This window comes from Elgaria multicarinata, chromosome 3 (assembly GCF_023053635.1).
Source record: "Elgaria multicarinata webbii isolate HBS135686 ecotype San Diego chromosome 3, rElgMul1.1.pri, whole genome shotgun sequence".
Taxonomy (NCBI): domain Eukaryota; kingdom Metazoa; phylum Chordata; class Lepidosauria; order Squamata; family Anguidae; genus Elgaria; species Elgaria multicarinata.
This window is the reverse complement of record NC_086173.1, coordinates 141,783,226-141,797,277: the sequence shown is the minus strand read 5'-3', so window position 1 is coordinate 141,797,277 and position 14,052 is coordinate 141,783,226. Positions and strand designations below refer to the sequence as shown.

Genomic DNA, 14,052 nt, shown 5'->3' with positions numbered 1-14,052 from the left:
AGTTCTGGTACGTGAAGCATAGGAATTTTCTGTGAGGTAGTGAGATGGGAATATGCAGATATGCCTCTGTGAGGTCTATGGAAGTCAAATATTCTGCTTTGTGAAGGGCTTCTTTGATGGTTTGCAATGTCTCCATACGGAATTTTCGATATTTGACAAACCTGTTCAGATGCTTGAGGTCCAGAATTGGTCTCCAGCCTTTGCCCTTTTTGGCTACTAGAAATAAGATGGAATAAATACCTTCGTATTTTTCTATGGATGGTACTGGTTCTATCGCTCCTATTTGAAGTAGACGCTGTATGGGGGTAGATAGGATGTGATTCTTGGTGGCGGATTGTGATGTGGGGGATGGGGTGAACCGAGGGGGAGGTTGTTTCCAAAACTCTATGAGATAACCATGGGAGATGGTGTCCAGGACCCAGCGATCGTCTGTGGATTGTTCCCATGCTGGGAGGAAATGTTGAAGTCTCCCCCCGATGAAGGGTTCCCTGGCGTCAGAACTGCTGTCGTCCAGACTTTGAGGCCTGGAAAGTAGAAGGGGGTTTGGCAGAAGCGCTAGAGGAGTTGGCGCTTCTGGACTGAAAGCGGGATCTGGACCATGCTGGTTTAGGAAACCTGTAGCTTTTGGATCGAAAGGAAGATTGGTTAGTGGTCCGGAATGGGCGAAAGGATGTATAAGACCGGATGAGTTTTTTGTCTTCTCGCCGGAAGGATGAAGGCATAACTTTTTTCTTATCCTTAGTCTCTATGAGGACATCTTTTAAGGCCTCTTCTCCAAAAAGGTGTGCACCTGTGAAAGGTACAGTCGCAAGATTTCCCCTTGAGGGAAGATCAACATTCCAGTGCTTAAGCCAAATGGAACGTCTGGCCACATTAGCAGCTGCTATGGAGCGGGCTGAAAACTGAAGCGCATCTTGTGTAGCATCAGCCAGGAAGGCAAAAGATTTAGAGAGTTTGAGCAGTCCTCTGTATAAAGTAGGCTGATCTAATTCCTTATTGTTTATTATGTCTTCCACCCATAAGATGGAAGCTCTAGCGAAAAAAGATGATACTGCTGAGGCCCTTAAAGCTAATGCTGAAGCTTCATGCGCCTTTTTTAAAGCTGTATCTGATCTTCTTTCCCCGTGGTCTTTTAGGGGAAAGTCACCGTCTTTTGGCAATACAGCACCTGAGAGCAAGGCCTCAGGGGCATCTACTAATGGAATTTTTAATTCTTCCATCACATTGTGAGGAAGAGTATAAAACCTCTGCGCTGTACTGACTCCCTTTTTCCCCTGGAGGGGAGATTTCCACTCCTCCTTCATTAATTTATTAAAGGAATTGGGAAAAGGTACCTCTCTGGTGGTTGGCTTGGGTTCTGGAAACATCGCTGCCCCTCTAGATAAAGATTGCTGTTTGTCGGGTTGTACTGGCTCACTAGCTAGAGAGACAATTGCTTTGGACAATAAAGGTAAAAAATCCTTTTTGTTAAAGAATCGATCAGCCGAGATATGGTCTGTAATTTCTATGTCTGACCATCCACCCTCCTCTCCTTCTGAAAAGAACTCCTGCAGTGACATTATGGAGGAATCACTGTCATGGTGGGGCTCAGCCAAGGGGGTCTTGGATTTGTTAGAGCGACCTTTGGCTATGGAGTGTGGGTCTGGAGAGTCGTCCCCAGAGCCTGCTGATGAGTGCAGACTATGGGAAGAATTGGGCTGTTTTGACCTGAAAGCCTTATTTTTGTTTTTTGTTTTATCATTGTTTTTATTTTTGTTTTCTAATTGTGGAGGAGGAGAGGAGGAAGACTCAGAAGTGTGCAAGCCTCTGGTGCGTTTTGCAGAACGGCTTGATCTCAAGGTTTGCTTGTCTAACAAATGGTCAGACAGATTATCCAGTACTGCCTTAGTGATCTGTGCTAAAACAGATTTATCTATTTGAGCCATGCTTAGGATAGGCATTGGGGCTATCTCATTATTCTGTGTCTGAGCAATGGAGGAGGTGGAAGGAGGAGGGGCTTCCCTTTGCAAGTTGGAATCGAAACTGCAACTCAAAATGGCCGCCCGCTTTGTTTGGCGGGAAACATCCACGTGGGGGAGAAAGAATGGATTTGATCTCACCCTTGATGCTGTTGGAGCATCCAGCTGCTCCGTTGCTTCCTCCTCTTGTTCTGAGTGGAGAGGGTGGCGTGCTGAGCCCCCGACTCCCTCAGTCTCGGCCGCATCTTTTGAGGCCGGGATCGCACCGTTCCTGGTGTGTAAGAGACTCAGCGAGGGGCCTTGGCCTCCGGGCTGGTGATCTCTTTGATCCTCCGCGGCTGGGAGACTCAGTAGGCAGCCTAAGCCGGCAAACTGGTTATCTCCTTGACCTTTCTGGCAGGTCATCCTTTTGTCTGCTGATGGCTTCCGAACGACTCTCACATGAGTCGTTGTTTTCTTTTTCTTTTGAGGCTTCGAAATGGTTTTCTTTGCCGGAGGGGTCATAGAGAATGATAGGCAAGCGGCAGAGAAAAGGAAGCAGAAAAGCGTTTTTTGTTTGTTTGTTTGTTTTTGGTAAGAGAAAGAAAGTCAAAGAGGTAAGAAGTTTAAAAAGTGTTAGAAATAGAGATAAGTATAGGCTTGAGATAGGAGGAGATGAGAAGTAGCTCTGTCCTGGGCGAAAAGCAGGGACGAACTGGCTAGGAGGAGCTTCAGACCAATAGAGGGCTTAAAACTCAGTCATGTGAGTCCCTGCTTTTCCTGGGCGATAGGGGGAGTTAACCCATTGTGGGATGCCTTCCTCACACCAACCTGGAGAAGAAGGTGCTTTACCGGAGGAGGGATGCGTTTGGAAACCTCGCTACACAAATCAACAGTGATTTCTGGATTTGAATCATGCTCGAAATACTGAGGGTTCCCCCCGCCCCCGCCCTTTCAAAAAATTGCTTGGTTTACCAAGCCCAAGCCCAAATCAAACTATCACATTCACTTTGTGTATGTCATTTCTTCAGACAGGACCTATATGCCTTTAGTAGGAATAGGTTTGTGGGAATAGGTTTGTCGTGGGAATAGGTTTGTCGTGGGAATAAATCTGAAAGACAAGCTCCCTACTTGTTTGGGGAGGTTACAGGTATAAGTAGGTAAAGATATAGGTTCAGGAAAGGCCATCTCTTCAAAACTCTTGCCTCAAATGATAAAGACATCCACCTGGCTGTCCCCCACAAATGAGCCTATGCCATCTAGAACAGTGTGCCAGAAGCAGAGAGCTATCATGAATAGCCTCAGGTGATTGAAATGAAAGAGCAAGATAAAAAAGGGCACAATAAGTAAAGCAAGAAGATCAAAAGTTTAGACAAATGACCAGGGTAGAGGAAATGCAAAACCTGAAGCTTCTGAATGGTTTCCTATGGGCAGCCTCTAACTGCTTCCTTTTATAGAGGATGATAAGAGGCTGAGTAGTTAATACTGGGGGTGGGAGGCAACAGTGTCATTTGAGTGGACGAAATGCTGTAGAGCAGAGTTACAGAGAAACTGAGGGTTGGATCCAATTGGGGCCTTTGCGCTCATTCTGGGGCTTGTCTCCAGAAGTTCTACATTAGGGCTACACAGAGACTGGGGACAAAGGGGCTGGTCATGCACGCAAGGCCCCAATTGGATAACCCCACAGAATTCTATCATTTCGACATGGTGGTGGTTTAGAATTCAAAAGGTAATATATGATGGATGAGCAATAGGATTTCTTTCCCTAGTCTATCATCAATTTTATATTTTTGTTTCTTCAGATGTCTAGTTACTAGTAATGGCTGCATTTTATGCGGGTAGTCTTGGCAGTTTTCCCTTTAGAAGCCACCTTGAGAAAATGACATCTCTCAGCAGAAGAGCCCTCTGATAATTAAATAACAAGCTCTCTTTCAAATTGCTTAATGAAATACTTACCTGAAGGTAGCTTGCCAGAAGATTATTAGCAGTTTTGTATGCTAATTTAAAGATGGAACCTTTTCCACAATGTGGTTTTAATGAAGGTGGCGCTTTATAAAAATGTAAGTGCCTACCTACATTGTAACCACACTTCGCTGTCATTGACAGCCCATGAGCCAGAGGTGTGCATGACCTGTGCCTATGTTAATCACAATGAAATCATTTAAACGCTCAAATAATTAATAGAAGCTTGATAGCCAAGCTTGGAATTATTTGGTACAACCGTAATCCAACAGAATTTCAGGAGATCCAAGCAAACATACCATCTTCGTCAGCTGTGTCCAGGGGCTTTGACTTCAATGTGAAGATCTTTCGCAGTTTACAGTTAGCAGAAACAATAATGCCATCCAAGGACTGGAAAACAGCTCCTTTGAATATCTCACTGGTGAAAGCTACCAAGTCGAGGCACAGATTACACCACTAGGAAAAGATTAAAACAGGTTTAGTGACCTCTTTGCAGAATTTCCTAAATCAGCAGAAGAGGCCAGTGTTAACGTTTGGTATTAAACAAAATTTAAGCGCAATCCTCACAGCTGCCCCTAGAAATTTACTTCTATCACATCAAGGAATTTTGCTAGCCATATTAAATCTCATTTTGCTTACTTTGAAGTGTCTCACCTTTAGAGGACACCCCCCCACACACACAGCACTCCAAATTTGCTTCAAGTGATAGCATATTAGATTAAAAGAAAGAAATCAGTGACTGCAATAGAAATGGAAACCGGAACCCACAAATTCAGGACCAATTCATCAAAGTTCTGTACGTAGGAGGATTTAGAGCAGCCTGTCAAACTTACTGCTCCCATGACACATGAGGCAATCTAATCAACTCCTGCGTTTAATTAAGCATTCTGTATTTGCCACCCTTGGTAAGTAGCAAACCAGGAAGTGTATCAAGTACTTGGAAGGCTGTGCGATGTGGCTGGTGAGCCACATACAACCGGAGAGCTTCAGACCGCTCTGCCAAAACAACCTAGAAGAAAAAACTGTAAAAATGTAATGTATTTCAAGGCTACCAAGGAAGATAGTTCGAGCAACTAAGGGCACTGTGTTATAGAAAGCAATGGTTGAGTACCATGACTACAGGCAGAGATATTCCCTAGAACAGCTTGAGCTTGTGCATGTTTGTCTTCCATAAGTGTCAATGGGGCTCTGCTACATATATGTTTTGCTGGATTGCAGCCTTGAAATCAAGCAGTCATGGAATTGGTCAATAATTGCCTTCAGCCTGAACTTTTAACATGCATTTTGTACTTGAAATTAATGGAATTTTCTTCCAAATTAATTGTATTCAGGACTGAAGCACCTGTGGTATGATGTTAATTGCAAAGTTAATAGAGAGCCAATCAGTACAGTTGGTTTTGCGGCTGCTCTCTCCTCCTCTCCTTGTTCTTCTTATTTGTTTTCCCCTCTTCTGCCTCTGTCCTACATCCTTAATCCAATTCTCTTCATGCCATTTGGCTGCCCTACTCTGATGTCACAACGGGCCTGTGAAAGCAAGGGAATTGTGGCAATCATGGTCTCAAGCCACAAAGGAGCAGGCCTGCCTTTGCCCAGACAGCCGAGTACTAAAGGTACCATTTTATAGCTTAAATCCTAAATTCCAAGGGTGATGAGTATATATGCAAATTTGTTTTATTCGCCTAATTTATAGGCTACAGAATTAAGCTTTTCTTGGGACAGAATCTGGATTTTCTTTTCTTTCTCTCTTTGTACTTTTGTTTTTGTGGAGATTTCGTACAAGCCAGATGATAGTTTCAGAATGCAAGCCCAAGTATAGATGGAGCCAACAGTGGCATCCCAAACAATTCAATCTTCAGGGATGATGAAATTATACATATCAGACACACATCCCTATCTAATCCACGCTTAAGGAAATCCTAATACGTTTGTTAATGTCTTGTTGGACTATGGCATATGTCTCTTTATGACAGGTGGCAATTTAAGAATCAATATACAGTCACACTTGGACCTTCTTAGACATTGTCAGGGCAAGTTTATTTTTCATTCTGGATATGCAGCCATAACATGTTCTGCACACAACCTATATGAACTAAGCGTAGGCCAATAAGGTCTAGAACCATATCAAATGGATGGTTGTTGCCTGAAGTAAGAAAATGGGGTTCTAAGGCATGCACATTGAATGTAGCTAACTACGATGGGAATACTGAATACTGAATAAAACATTAACCAAGATTTTTTATTTCCATGAGAACTATACAAGTTCCTTTTGAAATGACAAAATAATAACAAGAAGCCCATATCTGGGATTTATCCTTAGCATTACACTAGCACTAGTCTGGATAAAATACCAGTGAAGCAATAGCCCATACCACTCTTCAAATACTCAAAAGCTTGTCACACAGAGAAGGGCCAGGATTTCTTCTCGATCATCCCAGAGTGCAGGACACAGAATAATGGGCTCAAGTTACAGGAAGCCAGATTCCGGCTGGACATCAGGAAAAACTTCCTGTTAGAGCAGTACAACAATGGAACCAATGACCTAGGGAGCTCTCCCTCACTAGAAGCATTCAAGGGGCAGCTGGACAACCATTTGTCAAGTATGCTTTAGGGTGGATTCCTGCATTGAGAAAGTGGTTGGACTCGATGGCCTTATAGGCCCCTTCCAACTCTACTATTGGATGTATGATTCTATGCAGAAAAGTAGTCTTGTCTTATAGTGGGTTCATCTCTTGTACTTCTCATGACGTCTAGGTGTAGTATGAAGGGTGGGGAGGCAGAATTGTACCAGAATCCCTGGCAAGAACTTGGATCTCACCCACTCATCCCTGGCTCTCACCTGCTCATTGACTTCAAGTTCTGTCTATCTTTAAATGAGGCATGGAACACAAAAATAACAGCCTGAATATGGTAAATTGGATTCACGGTAGACCAAGAGCTCACTAACACCTCTTGTTCAAAACATCTGTTTTACCTTTATCCTACAGAAATCTCTAATAATATTCAAGTTTGGAGTACTTTGTGTGCACATGTATACTATTAATTCCAAATCACCACTGTGGAATTAACCAGGGAGTCAACATTCTGAATTCAGAGGGCATATATACTGATATCCGTGTGTGTTGAACTTTAACAGTTTTTCTCCCTAGATATTTAAGTGTTGCAATACAAAAGAAAAAGGAACTATAAATTCATATTTTAAGCAACGCAGGGAAGATACCTACAATTTTGCGCTTGATCATAAAGAGAGGGATTTTTGCATGTAGAGGGGTTACAGACAATTCCTTGTGGATCGTTGATAAATACAATCTTCTTTTAATGTTTCTTAAATCAGTTATCCTGTAAAAGAGAAAGGTGAAAGTGGGGAGGGATAGAGATAGATCTCCATCAATTCAATAACTACTATCTCTGGGCAACCACTAAAAACGATCATTCATATGCAGAGCCTTTATATCAAGGACAGCAAATGGAGAATTTAAGTATTGCTCCTTTTACAAGATAAGTAATGAGATTTCTCTCTCAAATTCAAAGTTAGTGGCTACAAGCCTGAATATATAAAATCACTTTACATGCTAATTTTATTTCAGTGTTCTGCACTCTTCACTAGATTTCCATAGCACTTCAACCTATGAAAGAATTCAATTTGTATGAACTGAGAAGCCACTAGCCTTTAATAACCATGCTTCTTTCAGCCCCTTAAGCTTGTGTTATCTTGGGACATGCTGTCACCCCACTAAAAAGGAAATCATTATAGGCTTTCTTTTTCTAAAAATGCACCTGCCATTTCATATGGGCTTTTTGTCTGCTTAAGGAGAGACACAAAACATAGTGTGTCGGTTTCACTTCCTAAGCACATATCTCCAAACCTGAATTAATAACACATGAGTCTATTGCTAACTATTCAGGTTGTTCCTCCAGTGACACCTAGCACACTGGATTTGAACATAACTAATAGATTTAGACTACAGTCATGATCAGCTTTGGTTCAAATTGATAAAGAGGCCTCTTTGTATGTTCTGCTTCCTTGTGGTTTCCAAGCATGTTCAAGCTGGCTTAATTTCTCTCTAGATTTCTCCCTACAGAAAATGGCTCACTACTACCAAGATGTGTATTTTTAGACCTCGAAATTGATTCAGTTGCTATTTTATTGACCTATTTCCATCAGACTGGTAATTCCTACTGTCTGCTTTCCTCTCCTTAAGAAGAAAATGTGAAAACGTTTTTCAAACAATTCCAAACGTGTGCTCAAAAATTTAGCTTTCTTCCATCATTCCCTCTATTACTGATGTTCTGGGTTTAGGTGCTGTTACTTAGACAAAACGGTACAACCCGTGCATAAGCGAGAGGAACCCCAAGATTTGCAGAAATACGAAATACATTTAGAATAGCAACCCTAAAGGGGTCAAAAAGATCCCAATGAGGACTGAACTTGTTCAGTGGATACAAAATGCTGACTGTTGGGGGACAGGAAATGGAAAACTGGAGTGGGGAGAGGGGGGCTGGAAGGGCTGGAATCCTAAACAGCAGCACTCAAGGCAGCAACATTTTGTTGCAGGGCTTACTTGTTTAATTGAAAACAATTTAGGTCAGCTCTTACAAGAGACCTGACCCTGTTAGGAAAGAAATATGTCAATGAATCAGGTCTTTTCAGTGAAATGAATCAGAAGCTGTCATGTGGGAGCTCTATGCTGTCATTGAATGACCCCCACCTGCAGTGAGGTGAATAACTGCTTTGTACTTTCACTGTACAATATGAGTTTCTAATTTTGCTACAGGTATGACAACAGCTATCCAAATACTGTGTTAATGTAATGGTGTTTGAGCTTCCTGATAAACTTTCATAAATAGACCTGCCCTTTGCTTAAATGGATGCTGCTGTTTTTATACTGTTGTTTTTACGTCTCTGATGGTTTCTAAATTTTGTACACTTTTAATGTTGACTGGTTTTTAGCTTTTGTGAACCGCCCAGAGAGCTTCGGCTATGGGGCAGTATATAAATGTAATAAAATAAAATTAAATTAAATTAAAAAAAAGATTATCTGTTGAGAGACCCTTGGATCCAAAAGGTGGGGTACAAATTAAATAACGTTTCAGCCAGACATTTAGTTATGGTAATATAAGTGAATCCAAGACCTTCTTAAGATTTTTCAAACATACACAGTAATGTCACAGACCTATCAGTTAGGAGTGCACCATTCATGTACAAAGAGAGTACATCTCTGATTATCAGATGGTGGGACTTAATTACAAGGATCGGTATTACCACAATGGTCCACTTTCCTATGGCATCTAGTTGGCCACTGCTAGAATTCAAAGTGGAGGGGGTGGGGATAAATGGCCCACTGATCTAGCTTGTTTAATCAGACCTCTAGATTTGGAACATGACTACGAAACACAAGCATGTCAAGAAGATGGTCACTTCACTTCTCTACTGAACTTAGTATGCCTTAAATATACCACCAAACAGGATGATTAGTTCATCCAGAGTTAACAGTGGAGGTTCAACTAATTGCAACATAATTAATATTTTGTATTCTTTGAACCACACCAACTCTGGTGTAACTTATCTTTTCCTCCTCCCATTAAAAGTCAAGCTGAGGATGGCACTTTCTTAGATGTTCAATTGACATATAAATATAAGCCAGAAAGTGTAAAAACACAACCGTCCTATACTTGTTTGCTTGTGTAAGCCTTATTGGGACTTATTCTGAAGTAAATGTCTATAAGACTGCATCTTTAGAGAGATGAAACCACAATCCTGGCTAGGCAATGTCATTTAATTTACAATGCACACATAACTGAAGTTTAAGGAACATCACTATCTATACCTTTTAAATCTTTAGAATACTAAATTAAGGACAGTCACTTGTGACTGCCTGGGCTCTTTGATTAAGAAAGCAATGTAATAGCTTCGTCATTGTTAAGGGATATTATGATATAGGATTTTTGTATTTAGCACGAATATAAATCATCAGGTAACATATCCTATCCATTTATTTATTTATTTACAATACTTATATACCGCTCCCCATTCAAAATTTCAGAGTGTTGAACAAGATAAAATAAAAATGGAATAAACACTTTAAAATAGATTTTAAAAGAAACAAAATGAACAGTGAACCGTGGCTGGTCATTAAGGAGTCTTCCTGGAATAATGGCATTTTCAGGAGGCGCGAAAGGAACACAAAGTTGGCACCTGCCTGACCTCCAGAGGCAGGGAATTCCATAGGAGGGGGGCCACCACACTGAAGACTCTTCACCTGGTGGACTCCAATCGGAGGATGGGTCTATGTGGAACCACCAGGAGCAGGCCCTCAGACGGCCTCAGTGACTGGGCAGGTTGGTAGGGGAGAAGGCGCTCTCTCAGGTATCCTGGTCCCAAGTTGTTTAGGCCTTTGTACACAAGTACAAGAACCTTAAACCTGACCTGGTAGTGAATAGGCAGCCAGTGCAGTTCCCTCAGCAGAGGAGTTACATGCCTATGTCATACTCTAGGTACAAAGTGTCACCTGGGAATTTGTAATGTTATAATATTCTTGGTATTAACACACAGTTTTGTTTTTGTTTTGTTTTTTAAAGACGACTCTGAGATTTTAAAGATTTTTATCTTTTAGTTTAACATCTCAAGCAGTATTTAGTTTCCATGATATAAGAGCATTGGACACACAAAGATACGTAGTAGTTTCAAACAGAACACATATTTTAAGTTTTTAAAGAACCGTTTAGGAGCATTGCCTTTAAAGATTAAAGCATCTTACTCAATGACGTTTCTGAGCCGGGAGCAAAATGAAGCAGAAAAGTCAATGAGGAACAGTGCCTTTGTTGGTTTCTGTGAGAACAGGAGGAATGGCCTGTAGTTCCTGTATTTTCCTCTCATATTTAAATGATTTCTTTTGAACTGCTGGCATAAGCTTCTCTTTCACAGAACAGAATTCCTTTAGTTATTATTTTTCCAAAGTTCTCAGCTATGATTTGGGGAATAATATATTTACTTCGTTACTTGTCAGTTTTGCTGAGCCACATTTCCTTAAGTCTCCCAAATAGGATTCCGCCTGCTTCTCTTTTATAGGCCCTGCTTTCTATTTTAAATCTTATTTTCCTTGTTCTGTTTATTTTCCATAATATTTTATGTTCATTTATTCGTTTTATAATCTGAACGTAATGTGAACAATAATCCAGTAACTTCCTTATTTGTCACATATTTTGCATTTTCCTGAGTTTAGCTGGAAAAATTTAATCTTCCCCATAGCAGGTTCCTAGGTCAGTGAAAAGTCACAGCATGTCAGCACCAATGCTTTTGCCAGAATTCCTCTATTCGAATCGAACTGATCCAACCTTCATATAACACATTTTAATATATCATTCTGTTCTCTAAGAAAATGATAAACTTATGAGGGAACTCATATACAAAATATTTGGAATATCAAATAACTCTATTTTGGATAAATATTTGCAAGGAAGCCGATTATGCAAGTTGGCACAGGAGTCTTGCCAGCTACAGAGGCTTCTGGGGAAAATATTTGTCACAAAATATATATGAATGACATTTCCTGGGAAATTCAGCCTTTATTTTTGCTATTAAAAAGGCAGGAGCCCTTAAGCTAACCTTTTGAAAAAAACAAAACTACATGGTTCTCATCATCAGGGATCATTTGAAAAGCTCTACAAGAGTTAATGTCTTTTTATTATGTTGATGCTTGAGTCTTCATATCTAAGGGGTCAGATGTGTGATAGAAAAATAATGAGACCACGTTGAGAAAGAATGAGGTAGTCAACAGGAAAAATCAACCTCATTTATAATAATATCCCTCTGATCAGCAGGTGCATAACTCTTCCAGCTATGGTCATTAGCTGCATTCATTTCACACTTAATGTCTACATTTGCAAAACATTTTAAAGCAAAATTACTTTTCAGTTCAATTTTCAATTCTATTTCATAGCTTCAACTCTGATTGACTATTTTCCTCATGATAGCAAATGCAGCAAGAACAAGAGTTAAAATGGCAGCAACTACCCAGGAGTACAGATACACTCATTGACTCAGATTACCTATTCATTTTGTTCTTGTATATATGACAATTTACGGCAGTTTGTTAATGTTCTCTTCAAAGCTTAAAATGAACTCAGAATAGAAGGGCAATAGCATTAGACTGTGGATTATTAGTTCATTGGGTTTCCTGGCTTTTATAAACTATTTCCACTTTGTTATAAAATATTCAGTATGTATATTGACCATAATGCAAAAGATTATCACCTTTTGGTAATCTTGCTGAACACCTACAAAGGTCATCTAAACCTGTTGCAAGGTTTTTTGCATTCAGGTAAATAAATCCAGAGAGTGAAAGTCAACAGGATACAGAAAAAGAAATGACTGCATACTAACTGAGTCACTGAAAATCTACAAGTGCAGTCTCAAAAAAGTCTGTGCATTGCTATAACAGGCAGGCTCAGCCTTGCCCAAAAAGGACATATTTAGATTTAGCTTAATTTTTGTAATGCAATGTTCTAGCACAGGGGTGGCCAACCTTTTGCCTGCTGGCACCAAGGGCATCAAAACACCTTTCCTGGACCCAGCAAAATGCCCTACTTCAACCATTTAAAAAAAAAATTTTTTTTTTACTGGCAGCTGTGATTCCTGTGAAATAGGTGTCATGTTAGTGCTGAAAAGTGTGGGTTCAAAGGAATTGTTTAGTGTGTTGGGTTTCAGACCCCTCCTCTGCCTTATACTCATCTTCAGGTTATGGCACCATCTGGGTATCCTTTATAGTATCCATTTGTTCCAAGTACTGTCTCTCAGTATCTCACTGTCTCTCAGTAGCACGGCACTGGTAAATGCATAGTCAGCTAGCTTTAATTCGGTCAGGTAGCCACAAAGCTCCTTGAGGTTCCTTTTCATTCTCTAGAATCAACCTATTGATCCCATTGTTCTACCCTATCCTGAGTCCAGAGGTGTCCAGAGCCATCAATCTCTTTCTATTCTTTCTTTTGAAGTCTATAACTGTCCTTGCATTCAGGAACCCAGCTGCTGCTTTTCTTCAGTTAGGGAACGCAACATGAACAGACCTGCTATTGCATGGCTCCAAGATTGGACCAGGGTTCACTTGGCTGTGAATCCCTCTCCTACTCTAGAGCCTAGCCCACATTTCAAGGGCCACAGTTCTTCCTCTCCTTCTGCTTGGAATTATCTTGCTACCTTGTTTGTTTAGAAAGATCTGTTGCCTTGTATATCCAGATTCAATTAACAAAAACCCTTCTAGTTTACCGTGTGCTAACGGTTTTCCATGTTCACTCATGCTCCAAAATGCTTAGGAATTATAAGTGTTAAGTGCCATGCCCTTAAGAGACATGTTATTTAGACAATATGGTTATGCTATAGTATTCCATGCTGTGGCTTGTTCCAGCTTCACTATTGCCTTGGAGCTGAGTGGCTGTCAATGGCAGAGTGGTGGACCTAAGTCCCAGATTTTTCTGCTCGCTGGAATAAACACATGGAGTTTGTACAACTGAAGCTACCATTTTATTTATTTATTTTATTTATTAATTACATTTCTATAGCGCCCAATAGCCAGAGCTCTCTGGGCGGTTCACAAAAATTAAAAACATTCAAAGTATAAAACAACAGTATAAAACCATAATATAAAATACAATATAAAAGCTCAACCAGATAAAAACAGCAGCAATGACAAATTACAAATTTAAAACACCATTACACATTACAAGTGCTCAACTGGCTCCTCAAGATGATGGAATTGGCGGAGATCGCGAAATTAATGGCGCTAGTACATGAAAGAACAATAGCCTCATATGTATTGGACTGGAAACCTTTTATTGAGTATATACAAGAACAGCAAAAGGATTATTTATTTGTTTGTGGGTTTTATATATAATCTGTACCTTTGCCTTTGATATATATACATTAGCTTGTTGTTATGAAATTCATACCTGGTAATATAGAAACAACAGATGTTTGCCGTCTGACATGAAGATCGCTTTAAATGAAATATAGCCTTTTGTATTTTGTTTATTTTACTAGATGTATGTGTGGTGTAGTACTTTGTATAGTTTGTAGTGTTTCTTTTTTGTTTGTTTTTTTGTACCTTCCTTATGTGTCTGTTTTTTGTGGAAAATAAATAAAGTATTAATTGGGGGGGGGAAA

General features: G+C 40.2%; 1 protein-coding gene across 1 annotated transcript in view; it reads right to left on the bottom strand.

Annotated features, from left to right (window-relative positions):
- Window positions 1-14,052, bottom strand: part of CFAP20DC (CFAP20 domain containing) — a 184,364-nt gene that overhangs the window by 126,024 nt on the left and 44,288 nt on the right. Inside the window, exons 5-6 of the mRNA XM_063122092.1 lie at window positions 7,121-7,235; window positions 4,199-4,355 (exon numbers count right to left, since the gene is read on the bottom strand). Coding sequence (XP_062978162.1) covers window positions 4,199-4,355; window positions 7,121-7,235 — 272 coding nt within the window. The remainder of the gene's footprint in view (window positions 1-4,198; window positions 4,356-7,120; window positions 7,236-14,052) is intronic.